Raw genomic sequence first — 23,407 nt, forward strand, 5'->3', positions numbered from 1 at the left:
TATAGGCCTAATAAATTAAAGTCACCTATGCTGTGAATCAGCTATTTTAAACCGATCACACAGATACCAGCTTATGATTCTGCAAGCACAAAATACTTTTTTATTTTGATAGTTGTTTAATTAGAGATGTTTGTTTCTGTACTTATCGATTATCCGTTGTAGATTAGATTTTCACTGAACGAGTTAAAATGCCCAATATCCATTTGATCATAATGTTATTATTGATTTGAAGTACTACTGTGTTTGTGTTGTAGTTTCATGTCACGATGACATCAAACCAAAAACAGAAGGTATCTTAATTAATTTAATCATCACTATCACCTTGGATTTTATGACACCCATTGGTGCCTTCTTTTTTATACCTTTTCCTTTCAAAATGCCTCTATACAAACTATAGTGTTTCCCATCATTCTGTTTTAGATCGGTGATATATTACAGTCATTTTTACCGCCTTATTTTGCAGTGTAGTTATGTTTTACGTAGTCTTTAGAATATCTTTTTACCAACAGTGCAGAATTCAATAATGCTTCTTACCTTATGCTTCGTGGTGCTATAGGAGAATGTTAAAAATCAGATGGGTGGATAAAGTGACAAATGAAGAGGTATTGCGGCAAATAGATGAAGAAAGAAGCTTTTGGACAAATATAGTTAAAAGAAGAGACAGACTTACAGGCCACATACTAAGGCATCCTGGAATAGTCGCTTTAATATTGGAAGGACAGGTAGAAGGGAAAAATTGTGTAGGCAGGCCACGTTTGGAATATGTAAAACAAATTGTTAGGGATGCAGGATGTAGAGGGTATACTGAAATGAAACGACTAGCACTAGACAGGGAATCTTGGAGAGCTGCATAAAAACCAGTCAAATGACTGAAGACAAAAAAAACAAAACCTTATGCTTACTGTTTTTTCATAACAGCGCCTTTGAGAGTTCCCCTCATCATCGGTAAACTTTTTCTTTTAAAAAAATCACACGTTAAATTCAAAATATTAAAATTATTTTAAAAAATGTAGTAATATAAAAAATATATAGTTTTTTTTAAATTTATTTTTAAAAAAATGTGTTATGGCTAGTCACATAAACATTTTTTTTTTAATTTTATATTTTTTTAATATTTATGACTACATATTTTTTTATGTTTATAACTTTAATGTTTTGAATTTAATGTGTGATTTTTTAAAAGAAAACATTTAACTGATGATGAGGGAAACCCTCGAAAATGCTATTAAGAAAAAACAATAAGCAAAAGGAAAGAAGAAGGTTTGAATTCTGTACTCTTAGTGGTAAACTGTTTTTATACTTTTGTCTTTGGCATAATTAGTACAGAGAGAAATATGGACAAATACAATAAAAGAAGAATCGGTTTTGCTAAATTGATATATATATATATATATATATATATATATATATATATAATCAACTTAATCCACTCGCATACAGAAATAAAAAACTCCTACCTTATTCTATTATTTTTATTTTCTTTATGAATTTTACAATAGTACTTTCATGGAATCCCGCATCATCAATCATGTATACAATTACACATTAAACACAAAAGATTAAAATTACAAACATATATGCAAAGGCAGATGAGGTCATAAGTAAAATAAAAGCAATAACCTGTATGTGACTGGCCAAATACTAATACTGTGCTATTTAAATAAATGAAAATTTCATGTACTATCTAGGAAGGTGCTGCTATCTATTGCAACTTTTATGAGTATATCTCCTTCAAAAATTGTCTGTAGATTGATTAAGTTGAATCTTTACTTATATTTTATATATATATATATATATATATATATATAATATTTTTCTAAAATATCTAAATTTTTATTTATATTTTCTTTTTTAATTTCCAATATTTCTAAATTAGTATTGATATCAGAAATAGAATGTTTATTATTTATCAGGTGATTCGCAACACTAGTAGTAAAGCCCAATTTTTATTTTTATATTCTTAAAATGTTCATAAAATCTGGCTTCAAATGATTTATTGGTTTTACCTATATAAATATCCTCACAATCATTACATTTTATCTTATAAACCTCACATAAATTGTATAAATCAGTATTATTATTACTATTATTATTGTTTTAAATATTTTATTATGCAGTTGTTAGTTTTATATGCAGGTTTAAATTTATCCTCATCATAAACTTTAGTTATATTTTCAACAATACTATTGGTGTATGAATATTTTAAATAAACATTGTCAACCTTCTGTGGATTATGTATTGGGTTTAAAGTTTTTGTACTATTAAGTTTTGATATATATTTTTTTTATATACATTACCGATTAACAAAGCAATATATCCATTTTGAATTGCGATTAGTTTTATAGTATTTACTTCTATGTTTAATTTCTCTTTATTATTTTGGGTATAATGGATAGCTCCTATTAATCATCATATTTGTATAAATGTTAATTTTATGAGACCAAGGATGATTGATTTTCTATGAATTGTTTTATTGGGTATAGGTTTCCTGTATAATGAAGTTACAATTTGATTACTTTTCTTAGTTTCAATACTAACATCTAGAAAATTTATTGCTCAGTTTATATATATTTCAAAAGTAAATGTTAAATTATTATAACATGAATTAAGTTTATTCAAAATTATGAGGTGTTTATTATTTATAGCCAGATCATAAACGACAAAAACATCATCGATACGACGAGTCTATAATAAAATTTCATATGCGTGAATAATTCCACAGACAAGTTTACTCTCAAAATCTTGTAAGAATATCTCCGAGATAATAACAGATAAAGGAAATCCCACAGGCAAGGTATTTTCCTGCGTATAACATTTGTTATTAAATTCAAACTAATTTTGTTGACATATATTCCTTATAATAGTGATGATGTTATCAATAAATTTAGGGTCTTCATGATTATTTATTAATTTATTTTTTATTATATGAATTGTTTTATCAACAGGTATGCTAGGATGCACGTTATTGACATCATAACTCACATCCTTCTGTTTCTGCCGAATGTTAAGCTTTTTAATCTATTAACAAACTCTTACCCACTTTTTACGTTATAACTATAATGTAAATTCATTTTACATTAATTTTGCTTCAAGATGAAGCAGATGTAAAATCAGTCAAAGGTAGCATTAGGATGCTGGGTTAATGTATTTTTGGAAGTCCTATTAATTTTGGAGCAAATGGTTCAAAAGAGTATATCTAGTACGTATATCAAATTATTGTTATAATCAAAAATAGTTAGATACTTTACGATTAAACTTTTTTTTTATTTTTTAAATTTATTAGTAGGGTGTTTTATTCCCTTAAAGTTATTTTCAATTATATAATGTTTCATTAAAATATTATATTTCTCATTGTAAATAATAACAGGTGTATTTTAGTTTTATCAGATTTTAATATGATTTGATTCTTTAAATTGTGAATTATTTTTTATTAAAAAGCGGTTTGTTAAAAATATTTATATCTTAATTTTATGGATAATGCTACTAATAATATTACATAACTGTTCCTTATCACGGGGATTTTATTAATATTCATTCCAGAACTGACATAATATTTTTGATAATATTATTCTTGTTATTATCAAATAGATTAAATTTAAAAGCATTAGCAATAACAGATTGTTCAGTTATCACCAAAGCTGTCAAATTTAAAAATGCACTATTAGTATTAGTATAAGTATTTGAATTTTCTTGTGTATCAATGAAACATGAAGCACCATTTTTATTTATAACATTTCTTTGAAACTTATTATCATACAAATTTCTGTTTTTGCCATTATTATTATTATTATTTCACATCTTAATCATATTACCAATTTTAATATGTTGATGAACATATTTTTACCTTATGTTTATGAATTTCAACATTAATTTTAATCAAATTAAGAACATAATCAAGGATCCCTTGTCCCAAAATATTTAATAACTTTAGATATTATTGAACTAATATTTATACAATTCCTTTTGTAATAACCCTGTTTAATTTCCTGTTTCATCCTAAACCTTTCTGTGAATTCTTTTGTTTTGGATATATTTTTATTAAATTGATAGCTTTTTATATTTATCCTAGCATGTTTTGTAGTAACGTTTAATCTAAGACATGTTTTATTAAAATTTATTAAATGTATTACATTATAAATTTCAATATGCAATTTGTAAAATTTAAAGGATAATTTTGCTTGGTCAGCATTCATAATCATTTTTCTAAAATCAATCCTTTCAAGATCCATATCACCTCTGCACTAAAGATATATATATTTATAACACAGGTTTCCACTAGTAACAGACACTTTTTTTCATTAGCGATATTTGTTTTTTAAAAGACATTACTAGTTATCAGCACATTCTTCTATAATTATTCATCAATTATATGACTGTTACTATAGTTTTTCTGATCTGATGCTTTTACGGTTAAGAGAAACTACAATTTTGCCAAACTTAATGCTTCTACAAAAATACTACAATGCCCTTTTTTGTTTTACTACTTTAGTGTGCAAATTTTTACTCTTAAACATATATTACTTTGAATTCTCTTAAAAAATGTTCTTGTTTTATAATTCTTTGGTACGATCCAACTATAATAAAACAATATTTTTCTAAATAAACTGTATAATATTATTTAGGAAAGTTTTCTGATGAGAAAAATTATGGAATTTTAACCAACTTACAAAAGTGTGTATGTTAAGGGGATATTACTTTCTATGACATCATTTTTAGTACAGCATGTTAATAGCATAACCATTTAAATTTCTTTAAATCAACTGATGCCTTTATAAAATACTACGCGGCCCGTCTAGCCAGAACCTGGACCCTCAGGACCAGGTTGGCCCAGGCGAACCCTGGAGCCAACTCAGGACATGCCAGGGCAACAGGACCTATCCCAGGACCACAGAGCTCGCTTTGCTCGCCATTCCTGTCGACTCAGAAGGCTCTGCCTCCTCGACACCTGCAGCGTTCGTTATCCTCATGATTGTGAGAATAATACTAATAAATAATAATTAAAGTATTCAGGCTTTTTAGATACCTTAAAAATAAACTAAATTACAAAAAACAAAATAGTAGTAACTACAGCAACTGAAATTCACACACCCTTGATGACAAAAAATTCATAACTTATTTTTTTTGCCACGGAGACAGAAATACAATAATTAAATAAAAGGATTAATTTTTTCCCTTAATTTTTAATTTACAACTTCACCCTCCTTGGAGTTGAAGAAATAACGAATATTTTTAATTTTTTTACCTTCAAAGGAGATAGGGTCTTGGTCTTTGGCTTAAAACCTTCCACGATATAATATGAATGTATCGTGAAAAATTGAAAGCATCAATCTTCTTAAAGATTTTTCGAGATGAAATATATACAAAAACTTTCTCAGTTATGATAAGAAACATGGGTAAAAATTTGGTTGGGACTGACTGAGAAGTTTTTTGTTTATCTTGCACAAACAAAAACCCTCTTTTTTATAAACGGTACACACAATACAAATATTTGGTAAAGTGAATAAAAACCAGTATTTACTTTTACTTGCAATTATACAAGTGTTTACTTGCAGTTCTGTGAATAAACAACTGTAAACCAAATACTTGACAAGTATTCTCTTTATTTGTAAAACAGGAAAGTGAATAACATTTACTTATCAAGCGTTTACTTGTAACTACACGCAATTACTGATTCCGGTCAGACTTTACTTAAAACGAGTGAATAAAATCCTAAGTTCGGAAGAGTATTCAAGTATTTACTGGTAGAATTTCAAGGTAGCTATTTAGTAACATTATCAAACTTCCATTTAATTTTTTATACTTGGTATGGCTGCCTTTGTCAACATTCTCAACCAAAAACTTACAAAGAAAGGCGAGCATTGAGTCCAAGAAGAGCATTGAGTCCGATTTTTTGGAAGAAAGTAATGAAAAGCGAGGAGGTGCTCTGTCATCGCAACAGAAGATGCAAGTATTTTTGAGGTACTTATCAGACCCTAGATTTCAAAACGGTGTCAGTGAAGACTTCGGGATTCACCGTTCTACAGTATGCAAAACTTTCGATTACGTTCTGAACAAAATAAATGAAAAGGCATATGAGTGGATTCACTTTCCACAGAATGCTCATGAGTTAAATGAAGCCAAGAGAAAATGGAGTTCTCGCTTTAAAATGCCGAGCGTAATAGGTGCTGTGCATTGCATGCACTTAGAAATAAATAAACCAGCACGCTACGGAGACTGTTACATAAACCGTAAAAAGTATCCCAGCATCAACGTTCAGGTAACATGTGATTCTACTGAAAAAATCACTACCGTTGATGCTTCTTGGCCGGGTAGCACCCATGACAGTCACATTTGGAGACGGAGCAGTGTTTGCCAAATCATGGCTAAATTTAATGGTACGGTAAGCTTTTTGGGAGACAGCGGGTACGGAATTGCCCCATGGTTAATAACACCTTTAAAACCAGCAGGAAGAAGTTTTGAATAAACAACATTCTAAAGAAAGAGTTGTTATTGAACGCATTTTTGGTCAACTTAAGAAATGGTTCCCAATATTGGCGAATCTTGTTCATGTAAAATTGGGAAAAATTCCGAAAGTATTTGTGGCTTGTTCTGTTTTACACAATGTTGCGAAACATTTAAATGACGAATATTGTGAGTTAGAAGAAAATATCAATTATGAAAGAGAAGAACCAGAAGAACTTGAAGGGGATGGAATTCGTCTTAGAGGGCAGGCAAGAAGAAATGAAATCATGGCTTTGTTGTCGGAACATTGATTTGGAATAAACTCCTAATCATTTTACCATTTTTTTATATTTATCATTTATTATAAAACTTTAATAAAATTTATTATTATTATAAATTTGTTACCCTTTTCCTTACCTCATTTTGTACATAAAAAATGTAATAAGTATAAATAACAGGACAGAAATAAATAAAGAGAAAAATCAGTATAAGAGAAAAAATAAAATTAATCATTTATACCGGATTTTTCTATTTTATACTGGTGTGTGTATGTGTGTGCATGTCCATGTGTGCATGCAAATGAATGAGCATGTGTTAGCACACACACGCATGCGTCCGCCGCAAGTATAAATGGATTTTTAATTATTTTTTTTTTTGGAAGTGATAGGTTTTTATTTTATTTTATTAAGGCTTATAAATACAAAATTAAATACATACATTTTTTTTTACAGAAATACAAAATAAGGATTACTTCAACAATATGTATTGACTGAGATCAAAATCTCTGTTCTCTTCATTAACTTCGCACCATTCTGTTGAAGATGATTGCAGCTGACGTAATTTAATTTTCTTTAATTCAGTTTTGTCTCTTCTGTTTTAATTTTTATTTCCTCCCTCTTCAACTGCATTCTTGCAAGTTTCAGCTGCTCATTGAGAACGAGTTGTTGAAGATCAGTGGTTGATAGATCGGCTGTTTCATCAGGGTCCCAATGTCTTTTTTTACGCTTTTCAGGCTGTCTGATTTTGAACGAAAGATTTTCGTGATGACTTGTTAGCGATTTCGTTAGTAAGCTGAATTGGGGTATCTTCTTGAATCTTATTTTCAGTTCCTACATTTGTTGCTCCCAGTATCTGATGCAATACAGGATTTTCATGAATTTCAAGTAACTCAAGGAGGTTTGATTCCCATTTTAGTAATTTCACTGCTCTATTCCCACTTTTATTTTTGTCAGTTTTCTTTTTAAGGTCTGTTTTCATGTTATTTAATGTTTTTTAGTTTTCTATTGTAATTGACTTCCCCGCACTTTTCTGATATTCCTTCTCAATAGTGTTCCATGCTTTTTCTTTGGCAGCAATTCTTTTAGAACTCATAGACCAGTCTAAAACAACGGTGTTGTCTTTAAGAATATTTACCAAATACATTCTGCTACTTTCTGACACAGATGGTTCTACTGGTTCTTGTACTTCGAAATTAATCTCTTCACTAGACATGATGATGTTTGCTAAAAGACTGGCATGCAAACGGTGCTGGATTGATTAAAACAAGAGAAATGTTTGATGTATTGACAAACGTGTCTGAACATGATAATGTGCAGGATATGAATCATATAAGTGTTTACTTGATAAGTAAAGAGAATACTGGATAAGTAAAAGCAAAATGGGAAAACTACTTGCAAATACTTGGACAACTACAAATGTTACAAGTGTTTAGTTTACTTGACCAGTATTTACTTTAAAGAAAAAAGTATAGTTTATTCACTTCACCGATTGCCTCTTTGAATGTTGCATGATTGCAACCCATAGTGCATGCATGCCTTCCAATCAACTTAACCCCGTGGAGGTGGGGGCACTCTCCAAATGAATTGTTACAACTGTTTAGGACTTTCTAGTCTGGAGACACAATATTAAATAAATAATTAATGCTTTCAAATAATAATTCGAGTAAATAACATTCATTTGTATGTGAATTATTTAAGTGTAAAATACAACCAATATAATAATTTTCACTGTACTGTCTATTTGTTTAAAATAAAACTAAAACAATAATTCTTAATGTATTATTATTAACAACATGATTGCTTTTAATCTGTATAAAAAAAATTATACATTAACTACTTAATTATAGCATAAGATGTATTTTGCTTTTTACAAACCATCAATTTTGTATATTGTGTACACTTCTGAACATCCATCAATCATGATGTATTACACAAAAATCATCAAATTTTTTATTCATTGTTAAAAAAAAAATAAATAATTTTTTTTTAAAACATGCTTTTCTTCAAAAGAAAGAAATAACAAAAACAAACAAAAAAGAAAACAATTCATACTAAAACAAAAAAAAAATTTTGTTTTCAAGAAAGTAACTTTTAAAAAAATGTTCTATTTATGCATGACTACAAAGAAAAGCATGGAGCATACTCTCATATACAACTTTATAATTAAAGTATTTTTTGATAATTTACTTGAAAACAAAATTATTTTTGTTTTTAGTACAAATTGTTTTATTTATTTATTTATATTTTAAGAAAAGCATATTTAACAATTTTTTTAAATCTTAATTTTTTTAATTGTATAAGTTTTTAAGCTGTCAAGTAAGTTTTTACTTCATTATTTTAATTCTTCAGCAAAAAAAAAAAAAATATTTATATGCAGTTTTATTCTATACCACTGATTCTCAAAATTTTTTGCCCAACACCAACATTGAGAATCAAACATTTTCTAGCATTCCCCAAAATTTTTAAACTTATCATCTGTTAAAAATAATAATTTCAATTGCTGTTTTTAAGATCCGTTCTTAAAAACAGAAATTGCAATTATTGTTTTTAAACGTGGCATATCCTATTTCTGAGTTGAAACTTACATTTTAAATGAGAGCAATTAAATTGTACATTTAATCATATTTAGAAGTAATTTTATTAAAATTGCTTTAAGTGGAATATTTCGGTTCAGAAAAACGGTAGAGACATATAAAAAAGAAATTAAACCTAAAGTCTTAAGCTTTTAAATGATTTTAATGCAGTTTACTGAAAAAAATTTCATTTCTCCATGCACTCATTCAAACACAAAGAAAAACTTTCAAATTTTTAAAACTTTTTTCTCGGTGAATTTTTTTTTTAATTTGATGATTTTTGAAATCTGAAGTATACTTTCAAAAAGTAGGGTATTCACGCTTTAATTTTTTTTTTATTCATCTCTAAGCCTCTTGGTTGCAAAGATGTTGAGGAGCGTGTGCACAACTGGTTGATGACTCGTCCTAAATTCTTTATGAACAAGGAATATTCAAGTTTCCAAATCATTGGCTAAAGTGTGTTGTAGATCATGCAAGAAACTATATAGAGAAATGATAAAGATATGAATTGTGTATATTATTATTGATAATAATCAAATAAAATAATCAATAAATTTAATAAAAAAAAGTTACTGTTTCTATTTGATTCACCCTCGTAACTACACAAAATATATTTACCCTAGTATTTTTATTATAACGCCTAACTGATGCTACATTAAAATGTGAACTGCAATCTTTTTTTTATAATTCAATACAGCTAATTTTATTTTTGTGTGACCAGAAGTAAAATATGTAAAATGTGTTAATGGTTTAATTATTAATGATACCGATAAAGACACACATACATACTTCTAGAACACACCAGAAAACTAGTATTATTTATCTAGTGAAAGAAAACAGACATTACAAATGGGCAGAAAATCAGACAAACTGAAATTCTAACATGCTTAATTTTTAAAATATATAAAACAAACATAATCTTTTCTTCATTATTTTCATAGAAAATGGTAAATTTTTTTTGTTCAATAAAATTTTATCATAAAAATTATTTTAGAAAGAAAAGTCTTTGTTAGTAATTTTAATAACTTTTTGTTTTAGCAGTGATTACTTGTAAACCACATCGGAAAGCAGTAAAATTTTGTATGAACAATCCTGTTTTGCTGAGAAAGATAACAGGATCAATAAATATAAATTTTTATTGACACATTTGAAGTAACAGGACCATTTTTTGCCCCAGTGTTCTTATCGTGAAAATGTGGGCTGTGAAAAAGTCACACTGCAAGATGAAAGAAACTTTTCTTGACCGTAATAACAATATGCATGCTTTGGATAAAATGTAGAAAAAATGTCTAACTTATTCTCTGCAAAAGAATTTGGAGAATCTAGCAAACCACGTGATGAGATTACAAACAGTATATGTTCAATAAATAAATGGTTAATGTGAGATCATATCAACAGTTCTGAGACACAATGGCATCTGTCAGAATACAACCAAAAGTATAGTTAACTTGAATTAAAGAAATTAAATTTAACATGAGCATCAACATTACACAGTGCTTGTAACAGGGACAAAAGTAGACTGGCATACAAAGTACAGATTGATAGCAGTATTTCATGAACGGTCTGCTGGATACCTATCAAGAATAAAACTGAACTATAATTATTGGACTTACAGCTGTTTGGGAGAAAGTAAAAGCCAGAAAAATATAAAATAAAAATAGTAAAATATAATTTAAATAGTTTTAGCATTTTCATACAAGTTTTATGCAAAGTAATACCACACAAAAACGTTTGTACCTGCATTAAAAGCTGACAAAACTTCTTCAGCAAGAACGCCAAAAGCAAAACAATCAACAGAACTAAGCGGCTGTGGAAGCCTATCTTGTTCACAGGGTGAAATACCAGCATCATATCTACCGACTCTTGTACTAGTTAAATACCCACTGCTCAATTCACTGAACCTGAAAATAAATTTAATTACCAGCAATCAAAAATATATAAAAAATATTTAATACTGTATAATATTAGAATTGATATAGTGATATAAACAATTCTCTTTGTTTTTTATAGAAAATTCATTAAGTAATAAAAATATTTTTGAGTTTTAATTTACTTAAAAAAAAGTAAATCATTATTTATGGGAGTCCCCCAAACATATTTATTATTATTTAAGGGGGTCAAAACTAAACCAAACCAATACGAGTATTTATATATATTATTTTTTTAAAAACAATTCTTTTAACAACCATACTCCTCTGAAATAAGGTAAGTCATCCTATTTCAATTGTTCTGTACTTAGGGTTGATTAAATATAACATGTATACAGAGTGAGTCAAAAGTATGGAAACCTTTCAACAACTTTAAAACCATTCCAGATAGAATACTATAACTTTCAGTATAAGATATCAGTCAGTTACTTTATCTTTTGACAAGAAATAAAATTTCAATTCCAGGGGTTGTAACTCAAGTATTTTAAAAGGATACATCATTTTAAGGGTTTCTTTAAGACAAGAAAATTAGTATAAATAAAACTTCATTATGATGTTTGTATCGAAAATGGTGGCACAATAAAGTTTGGATTTTGAAAAAATTACATTGATAATTAAAGAAAATGTTATTGCAAATAAATAAATTTATAATAATTTGATTAAATGGATATTATCGAATAAATTAATTTAAAAAAAAAATTATTTATTAAGCATAATATTTTCTTATTTGCTTACATTTCATTTTAATAGATGTTCAAAATGTCCTCCTTCTGTTGTTTTGATAGTGTGCCATTATTTGATAGTTGTAAAATAATGATCTGCATTATTCAATGATTCCCTAATGATTTTTGTGCTGATTCTCAAATTCTATTTTATAAAATCATTGACATCTTGGGCCTTATTGTGATAAACAGTACTTTTTAAGTGGCTCCATAGAAAGTAATCCAATGGTGACAAGTCGGGTGATTTTTCTGCCCATTCTATTTGATCCCTTTGGTCAATCAATCTTCCAGGAAAATAGGCATTAAATATTTCATGTATCTGAAGACTGAAATAAGGCAGGGCAACATTTTGTTGAAACCAAATGTTTTGGACGTTAGGGCCAGCAATGTTCTGAATGTTTGGAATATGGTCCAGAAACAAAGCCTCATATTTTACTGCGTTTAAATTTCTACCAATAAATATATACCCTATCAATCATCCACCAACAATACCCGCCGTAAGTTTACTTTGACTGGATACTGTATATGCACCTCACGATACCTTTCTTTTTCCTGTTTAGCTTCCGGTAATTACCATTCATATAATACTTCAGAGGATGATATTTATGAGTGTAAATGAAGTGTAGTCTTGTACAGTCTCAGTTCAACCATACCTGAGATGTGTGGTTAATTGAAACCCAACCACCAAAGAACACCGGTATCCACAATATAGTATTCAAATCCATGTAAAAATAACTGACCTTACTAGGACTTGAACGCTGGAACTCTCTCGACTTCCAAATCAGCTGATTCGGGAAGACGCGTTCACCACTAGGCCAAACCGGTAGATGCACCTCACGATACCAGTGTGTATTAACATCACTCCAGTATCGACAATTATGATTTACAATGCCATTTAAAAAAACTGTGGCCTCATCCCTATAATAAATTAGGATCTACACAAATACTGTTCACCACAATTTCACAGAACTCAAGTCTTTGATTGCAGTCATCTTCATTAAGTTCTTGCACCACACGAATTTTGAAGGGTTTGAAATTTTCACTTTTTAATGTTTGAATTCCTAAACTTTGACTAATGTTATGTTCTCATGCTGCTGTTTGAGTTGAAGAATGAGGATTCTCAATAAATTCTTGCATAATCTCTAACAATTTGTTATTATTTGTTGCAGATTTAGGCCTCCCTTGTTTTCCCCTATTAATGATCCCCATTTCTTCAAATCGTTTGATGGTTTTTGACACTGAGTACACTGAACAATTCATAAACTTCATTATACAACCTCACTCTACCACCAAAACCCCTCTGGTTCACACTTTTAGTGGTTCACTAAGTGACATATTGATAGCAATGTTAGCAGGTAGGACAGAAAAAATTAATTCATTAAAAAACAATTACAAAAATGGTAAAAAGTTGTAAATAACAAAAATGGCTTACAAATGTGGTAAAGGTAGATAAAATCAATCAGACAACAAATCACAATAAATTTTCATAAGAAACTAACCGTGTAGTAACGAAACACTCTAAATGGAATATTAAACCACAATGAAGCAAGCTTCATTTTTGCAACAATAGTAACAGACCATCAATGATCAGCATGATTGTGACAACATTTTTATTTACTTACTCATTAAATTGGAAAAAAAACTATTTTTACAATAACAATAAATGATAATATATGTACCTAAGCATCTATAAAGTATTCTTATATCATATTTTTGTATGTCGCATTTTATTTAGTAAAACTTGTATTAACAGTTTTGCATTGTTTGAAGTAGGATTTGTATTATATAGATCTTATGTTTTTTTTTTTTTTTTTTGTTTAACTTGTGTTGGCTGGCACCAACTTCAAAAATAGTTATTTGTCATAAATATTTTTACTTAAGTTAATTTTTTTTTGGGGGGGGTTTGTGGGTTTTGTGTTTTTACTTTAGTTAATAAATAAAACCATAATTATTTGTAACTTTTTAGTACTATTATTTTTTGAAGTCAGGTTTTTACTTAAATCACATTTTATTTATAAATTTACTTTATTTCACAATTCTTAATGATATCTAGTACCTATATATTATAACTATAATATATGTATTATACTAGCATCCCCGTCGCGGCTTCGCTTGCTAAATATGTTTGCTTGCCTTTCCTATCGGTCAATTGTTTTTTTTTATTTTACGTTTTTTAGTTAAGTAACCCAGAGGTTGGTGTAGCCAGTTGTGTCACATATCCAGTAATAATGGCGGGGGCTGTGTTGGTAAAGTCATTGTCGCACTTGGGTTAAAACCCAAACATGGTTTTTAGATATTTTGTCACAGATGTTCATCACGCTGTTCTCGAGATTCTTATCTACGAATTTAGACTGTTCTGATTTGTTGAGCTGCGTTTCTTGCTGCAATTTGTTCTTCTGATTCATGAGCTCTCTTAACACGCATGCGTCGTGCATCTTTGCTAGACGCATTGTTAAGGTTAGATTTTTTCCACGGCATTATATTGAAATTGAAAAAAAAATTGATAATATTTATTATTTAAATAAATAAATTAGATCAAAATTAATGAATGAATTAATTAACAATTAACAGATTAAAAAATCAAAATAAAATACAAAAAAAAATAAAATAAAATGCAAGCAAGAAATACTTACACGTTTTGAGGTGGTATGAAGAAGATTAATAGACAAAAAAAGTTATCTATAAAGTTTTATGTTATTATTTTTCTGTTAAAAATTATAATATCCAAACGATACACTGCACAATTATAACACAACACACAGTATAATTATAAAAATCATTCACGAAAAATTAAAATAGTACGGTTATGTCGTGAACATAAACAAATATGACGCGGAATGGAATGTATTATCTAGAAAACGAAACAACGCCATCTAACAGATGTCTACACAAACTATATGTCAAATGATGTTAGAGTTGTATCAATGAATTAACTTACACCGCCATCTATTAGGAATTCACAGAGCTAACCAATAAATACACACTATTGTCATATAATAAACATTTAATTTGCAATAACAAATGTTAAGGTCAATAACTAAAATAAAAACTATCCTATCTTTTAAGTTGGACCAAATTACAGATAGTTACAAAATTTGATCAAAATCGGTTAAGTAGTTTCGAAGTTTATCCCGAACATACATCGTGACATGAGATTTTTATATATAAAAGATAATTAAAATATAGGTAGGCCTATTAACGCGCTGCTCAAATGAGACAGCAATCTTTAAAGGAAAGTTGCTAAGAAAGGAATGATCTTTTAAGGAAAAATAGAGAACGAAATACCATGAATGTTTCTGCAGAGACTTCTCAATGACAAAAATGTAGACTCTCACAAATGAGAACATGACAACAGTCGATTCTTATAGAATGAAAGTCTAGAGAGTCAAAAATATATACGATGCTATTTAATTAAAACTAGTTTAGTTTTAATTAAATAATAATTTAATTTTAATAATAATTTAATTTAATAATAATTAAATAATTTTAGTTTAGTTTATTATTATTTTACAGTACTTGAAATAACTATTTTTCCTATTCACTTTATTGCTGGAGCTCAAAAATTCCGAAGTCACTGTTATCGGTAGATTCTAAAGAGCTTATGTCCGATTCTGAATACACATTTATCACAAAATTGTTGATCTGTACATCATATAAATGTCCATCTTCAATGTATTTTTTTCAACATTGACAACATGCTCACATGCTCACAGACATTGTGCTTCACTCAGCTTCAGACACTTTATGAAATTCCTCTTCAGCTTACTTAAGAATATTCAGCATGTTAAAAGTTGTATTTCTTTTAGCTACTTGCCCTTTCACTTGACTCCATATCATTTCAATGGCGTTTAAGTCACGGTGATAAGGTGGCAACTGTAGAACTGTGTGACCATAATTTTCAAAAATGTCATTATTAGAAATTTTTTTTAGCACATACAGCATTTTCTTTGTGTAATTTTATATCGTATAACTCAGTCTTCATCATGACAGGCAAGAGAGCAGTTAATTTATTGTTCGGCTAACCATTTTATTGCATCGCATTTTAAAAGGGTTAGAATTTGGCTAAATGTAGCAGAATGTTTTGATATGATGCATTATCTAGTACAATGACCGACCAATGTGATAAGTTGGGAATGCACTTCTCCTGTAACCATTTCGTGTGCTTTTCAGAATCCATCATTTTGTGATAATCTCCTTTCTTATTTGACTCATGCGTAAGTAAAGCATTGCTAATGAATCCTTTATTACAGCTGGCATGAACAATTATTAACAGTGAGCCCTTGGTGTTTTCAGTCCCTCATGGAGGTTTGTTGTGTCTGTATGATTTTGGTGTCGCATGACTTGACTACTGTGAATGTAAGTTTCATCTGTGTATACGATCAATCTTCCTTCTTCACAAAAAAGGGAAATTTGTCATACAAATTTCATTCATTGCATTTTATGTAAAGCCGTTCTATCAATTTTTCAGTTGTCTTCTGTTTTTCCATCTAAATCCCATTTTACGTAATATTATTCTTAAAGATCTTTCACACCCTTCGAAATTAATTTCATTTTCGCAAGCTTTTTGCAAAATTCTGTTCACAGTAGGAATGCATTTTTTTGTTACATGAAATTTATTAATTAGATGCCTCAAAGCATGTGTCAAATGAATCCAAATTGTGTATAATACTGGGGCGATTTACATGTTTTTTCGGCAAAATGAACACAGATGGCTTCTCAGTTTCATCTGATTTCCTTCTGCTACAATTGTTTTGATAATTTTGTCGCTTGAACAACACTATTCAGCACTTCAGTTTTACTCACTATTCCGGTTCTGGCATTGTTTTGCAAATCTTTATTAAAAAAAAAACACAAAAAAATCTAACCAGTAGAACATTTATATATAATAGAATCATCACAACCGACTAAAACTTACATATTAACAATTATTTGACATTATTTTCTTAATCAAAATAACGTTTTCCACAAAAGATGAATGAATATACACACATATCAAATAGCTTTTCTTCAAAAAAATTTTATCATGGAAGACATAAAATTATATAACAGCAAATGTTAATTAGCAATGTGTACTTTTGAAGGAAGGGAACTAACCTAATATCTCAAAATTCATTAGTACCACCTGTACACAAGAACAAGAGTGATCGTATGAAAAGATCATAGGTTTTAATAGAACTGACAGAGATAATATTATAAATTTATAAATGTCTGATTACGTAAGTACTGTATGACTAATTAATTATATGGTGACTAATATGAGTAATGATTATTGTGTTTTATATAGATACGGTTGTGTTGTGAGTCGGCACTGATATAAGGGATGTGACTCAGCATAAACACGATGAAATCACTAACACAAACGCAATGTTTATTTATTCTTCACTCTACAAGCTAACTGGATACGGTATAGTTGAATGTATTCTCTTACACAAGTAAAATCCTCCTTTTTTCAACAATCATGGTACTGTGATCAAAATATAATAATGTAATATTGGACTTGCACAAGTATCTGTAACGTTTAAATATTTTTGCCTATGTATTTGTAGATATTTGCATTATTAAAAAAATAAATAACAGATAATATTGACATATAGTGTAGTCGCATAAAAGAAAATATTACATGGCGCATGACAGTAAGACTACATGAATAATTTCTTTCTTTCTGGATAAATTATATCTGCTGATAAGATCATTAACTAATGGTGATACGACATAGTTGCAAGCATGCTAAAGCCTTGCTGAAAGCATTCTGGTAGATTACTAAACAATTCTATGCTTAAGTGCCACAAAATCTTCAACATACTCCAACTGTAACAGTCTATGCAGTTGTTAACTTGCATCATTACCGACATCCCTTCAATCGTTAGAGCAAACTCAAAATTTAATAAGTAAAATATAAATATTTACCTGCATAAATATTCTAAACCTCCTAGTTTCCAAGAACCATCTTGTGCAACATAAATAGCTGCTCTACACACATTATTATGGGATGACAAAGCCTATAACAAGAATGCAAGAACTTATTAAAACTTTACAAGTTTATCAGATTAATATAAAATGAACTAATTTTTTTTTTAAATTGAAATATACTGACTATTAACACTTTGTCAGATGGAATAACATTTTAAGTCGATATGGAATCTTCTTTTATAACTAATTCAAAGAAATGGCTTACCATTTAGTTCTCTTAAATACTACCCATTATTTTATAAAGTAGAATACATCTATTAAAATTATGTATTCATCAGAGTTTCTGGTTGTTACTGTACTATACTAACAGTTAATGATAACACTATTGTTGATTGAAACAGCAGAGGTGATGTGGACAATGATTGTGTGACACACAATTTCATGCATCTTTTCTGTGAAATATTATTAAACTCCTACCTAGGTCAGATGGATGTAACTATCTGTATCTGCTATGACTTTGTGTATCATGTGCTTTCACAATCATTATTTTTATTCTTTAGGTTGTATGAGATACTTCAGTTCTGCATGGACTTATCTGTCAACAGTCTTTTTATATTTATATGATCAAGTAAGAGGTAAGGAATCTTGTTTATACATTTCTATTATGATTTATTAATTATCACTTCATTTTATTAATTATTCATTAATTATGATTTATTAATTAAATTCTGTCACCTAAACGTGAATCTTCCCTCAGACTATGCTCAATATTAAACAAAAGTCACGACAGACTTTATGACTTTACTAGCTGGAATAACAAGAGTGTTAGACAACAAGAGCTATACAAAAATGGGTCATAAATCAATCCCATAAACTATTTATTACAGCAGACTAGAAAACAATATGTAAAAGATATTAAAATAAAGGTATGTTATGTATGTATATGCCACTTCTCCCTCAATATCTAAGCCTAGCCACAAACCATTCCATTATCAGCAGTCTATTCCTCCCACTCTAGACCTCTATCTAGCAATCAGCAACTTTTTTTCTATATGGTTAAGCTACCAATAACATCTTCAAAAATGCAATTCAAACCGTACTACGACATTAGGAATCGAAGGGAATTTATATTTTTAAATTCCCTTCGATAATTTAAAAATTTATACTAACAGCATAAATTTTTAAATTATATGTGCCTTATAATAAACACTGATGTAACTTTGGTTGAATCTAAATCGCAATGAATAATGAATTTTTTCTTCAGTATGTACCATATTACTTCAATCATTTTTGTGAAAATTTAAGCCAGTAGAATAGTTATAAAATTTGAGTCATTTTGGGCAAATTTTCAATTAATCTCTTGCCATGACCCGTACTTTTTAAAATTCAAAAGACTCAATGTACCTGGCTTCATAGTCAGTTGACATTTTAGAACTTACAAACACCAACTCAATTTGAATGCAAAGTATGAAAATGCAGCTTTAAAAGGCAATATATTAGAAAAAAACACAAGCAATTATTACTGCTATCAATCCGTGTGGTCAGGCTCTATCAGGTGAAATGATAACAAAGAAGAGGCGATTCCTGCCATAATAAATATTTTGCGAAGTTCTACCATTAACCATTATAACATTAATGTGTAATAATTAAAAAATGTTACAATAACAATATACCATTATTTGCCATTACTTAAAGATAGAAAGCTTGATTAAATAATGTTTTTGAGATCACTAAAGAACTTTTAACAACAAACAGATCCCCTCGGTATGTTGCTGTGCAAAAACATACTCAGTATCCAAATCATATTCAAAAAGATGGAAATACGTATATAAAAGTGTACCCAAATTCAAATTATTAATGGCATACATATCGGCAGTATGATGTATAGACTTATTTGGCTACTTGGAAAAACAGATTGGCATGATAAAAAGCATCATAACAAGAAGAGAAGTCTGGCAATTGACGGTATATTTGCTACAACTTATAATTGAAAGAAACAGATCAGGATTTATTAAGCGACAATAAAGTTAAAAAAACAATTCAACCCAAGAGTCGACAGCTACATGAAATTAGCTAATGCATTAAAAAGTAAAAACTTTACAGTAATGGAACGAGATGGTTATTGTTTTTTAACTGTCCATAAACCCAACCACTGTGAAACATTTATTCGTGCAAATCACCATCGGATAAAAAAAAAACAATCACCATCGGAGGTTCAGAAATCATTTTTATTATTTATGAGATTACAAACTTTATTTTCAGAAAAAGAAAACTTCCAAAGAAAGCTGTCTGAGATTTACTGGATTTATTGTAAAATCCACCTAAGATCGTGAGGAGGGCTGATTTAAAAATAAATAGGTAAAGTAATGATAGCAGATATTGCTCAAATTAACATTTTGTAAACTGCTATGAACAGTTAAAATTAAGTTTCACTGAAACAGGTAATGCAACAATGAATAAACCCATACAAATAAAATGCATTTTTAGAATTTACAAAATTTTCCCCAATAAAACCATGAACATAGTTAACTCATCATGCACGAATACAATCATATTGTAACAGTACATGAATTAATCTAAAATAAGAATTACTACGTGGAAAATAATCAAATAAAATACAAACTCTTGATTTAGAACATATTGTTCAGTCGATTACTGAGATTTCTTATACAATGTATGCCTAAATTTTTCTCAAAGTAATTTATAAAAAACTTTTATTTAACATATTACATGAATAAAAATCCTTGTTAAAATACCTCTTTCAGTAAGGTATAATCAGTTAACATTTAATTAATTACACAGTGTATGTTAAACAAATTAATATTCACTTTCTATGAAAATTTAAAAAAAATTATTTTTATATTACATCATCGCTATCTTAAGAACATTTAGCATAACTCTGATAAATAAAATACCCTGTCATCTTCTAAGTTACATAAAAATAAATTACAAGAATTTTCACAGAATGTGATTTAGTAAGCAAATCAAAAATATTTCTACATAAAATATAACGCTACATGAAGTTATTTACTTAACTAATAATGAAGTTATTTACTTAATTGTACATCAGAAACCTTCCTTAAACAATAATATACTAATTAATCTGGCAGTTCCTAAGTTTCCAACAAACACTAATACAAACATTCCAAATTTGTATAAAAAGATAAGAAATAGTAATATTACACAACAGCCAGCTCAATGGTATACAACCCGGTCAGCATTGCTGATTCAGTTATAATGGGTAGATTATTAGATTTCTGCACAGGACGAAAACTTTTGCAATTAAAGAAAATTCTGGCCGTAATATTAGTAAGTAGTGGATTCAGTTTAATATGAATTCATAATTACATATATTAGGTGATGATAAAAATGCAATCCACAGACATTGTATAACAGCAAAACATCCTGAATGTTTCATATGAATAGATTTAGAAAATAATTTACACATATTATGATTATTACTACTAACAGGATAAAAAATCATATAAGCGGTAGCTACCTTATCGTGTAAAAATGTTAATGCCTTTAACACACTCTGAAGTCCAATACAAACTTGAAGAGCTGTTTGCGATGGCAATGCCTGTACCAGAGGTTTAACACCTTCAGTTGCTAAATATAATTTACCGCTCTTTTGCCATGTTGTAATATACTTTAGTATACATGGATGTCTATATAACATCAAATTCTGTAAATAATAAAAAACAAAATAACTCCGATTAATTACTAAGATTTTTTCAAAAAATTTGAAGATATATTACTTGATGCAGAAAAGTTTTCAAATGATTCAGTTATTAGAATTTTATATAAGAACTTTGACTCTTGAGAAAAATTGTTCACAAATTAAAACATCTTTAACACAGCATTTGCAGATATTTAAAGCTCCTTTAGAGCTGTATTATGAGACAGCGATACATTTACAACAATATTACTTCTAAATGACCACTACTGATGGGCAAAGTTCAGCCAGAATCCCTTATGTCTGTACTGTTTAGATCTAATGATTTATAATGCTTGAGAGGTATTGTTTTTGTAGAATAAAGATAATTATTTGTTATACCTACCTCAAAAGAATTTAGAATAAGGCAAAAACTGTTTTTTACATCCTTCAAAAAAATATAGAAATTACAAACATTATATACCAATTACTAATTAGACTAATATAGACTTACATACTAATTCACACAGCAACAATTAACTTAAACAATTTTTTTCTATTCTTTGAAACATTAATCGGTTTGAAGTTTATAAATCTCATAATTCCAATATGTAAGGGCTGTTTTCATGAAATTTTAGTTGATATAAAGTTCTTAACTAATTCTTTCTTCCAATATTGCAAATGTGACAGACTTTAAAAGTACATAAATTTTTATTTACAGCAGAATAATTTACGTATATAACCAAGAAAAAGTTAAGACTCTTCTTAAACTAGCCTAAATGAAGTTCTAAAATTAGAAAAGGTCATAAAATTACAGTTTACAGTTTCACTACACTTATGATAGAAATTAGCAATATCAAGAAAAATAACCAACTTAGTTAAACGGATGAAATTAGTCTCCATTGCACTTATTTTTAGACAGTAACTGTGAGCAAATGTTCTAGATTATTTATTACTTTAATATCTCCTTTTAATTCCTCTAAATTACTACATCTCAGAATTGTAGTAGTATCACCTACTTTAATATTTTTGGAAAAATATTTTCTTTGCTGACTTAAAAAAATGCAATCATTTAAAATTGACTTTCTTTTCATTAAAAATTCTAATCTTTTAATTAGAATACACCCAGATAACTGGGCGTAGAAAAACAAATATCAGGGTTTTAATTTGTTACCTCTTGAATGAGGTGTAGAGTTGATTTAAGGCTGAATCAAGAAGTAAAAAGGGCGGTTTTAGTTGCACACACCTTAGATTGATTTTCTACCTTTCCATTTGACAGTGCCACTAACAAAAATGGTGATACCTGAACAGAAAGCCTTCTGTGTTTTGCAGTTTTCTAAATGTGAATCTGTAGTTACAGTTCAACATGCGTTTGGCAGAAAGTTTAACGGTAAGTTTTACTGTCTGAGTGACAGTAACATTCATTACTGGCATAATCAGTTTGAACTGACCGGATATATGTGTGTAGAGAAGACTACGGGATGACAGAGGGTGTCAAAAATGACAGAGAGTGAAGAAAATTTAATTTAATTTAAGTTTCATTTCAAGTAACAATGTGATCAAACTCATCACCTTCAATTTTAACAGTGCAAGAACTCATGCACTACAGCAAAATGATTTTCCTTGTTGTGTTGATTAACATCTTTGGCAGCCATCTAGCACACAATTTCTTTGTAGCCTAATTTTTTCAACCAAAACTTGATAAATCGAAGATCATAAATATCAAAGACAACTGTGACACACTGAAGTGCATTTTTTCAATCACATCATCTTCTACCACTGATGGCTGGCCACTACATTCTTCATCATGAACATTCATTAGCCCCACTCAAAGTGAATAGCACACCACTATCTTATTTTAGATAATCCATAATAATCGCCCCAAAAATGTCACAAATTT

The 23,407-nt window shown here is 28.9% G+C and overlaps 1 protein-coding gene across 2 annotated transcripts in view; it reads right to left on the reverse strand.

Annotated features, from left to right (window-relative positions):
• LOC142327433 (protein-associating with the carboxyl-terminal domain of ezrin) overlaps window positions 1-23,407 on the reverse strand; it is a 77,603-nt gene that overhangs the window by 28,157 nt on the left and 26,039 nt on the right. For both annotated transcript variants that reach the window (XM_075370507.1, XM_075370508.1), the window contains 3 exons: window positions 21,352-21,537; window positions 17,850-17,941; window positions 11,030-11,193 (listed from right to left, as the gene is read on the reverse strand). In XM_075370507.1, coding sequence (XP_075226622.1) covers window positions 11,030-11,193; window positions 17,850-17,941; window positions 21,352-21,537 — 442 coding nt within the window. The remainder of the gene's footprint in view (window positions 1-11,029; window positions 11,194-17,849; window positions 17,942-21,351; window positions 21,538-23,407) is intronic.

This window comes from Lycorma delicatula, chromosome 7 (assembly GCF_047948215.1).
Source record: "Lycorma delicatula isolate Av1 chromosome 7, ASM4794821v1, whole genome shotgun sequence".
Taxonomy (NCBI): domain Eukaryota; kingdom Metazoa; phylum Arthropoda; class Insecta; order Hemiptera; family Fulgoridae; genus Lycorma; species Lycorma delicatula.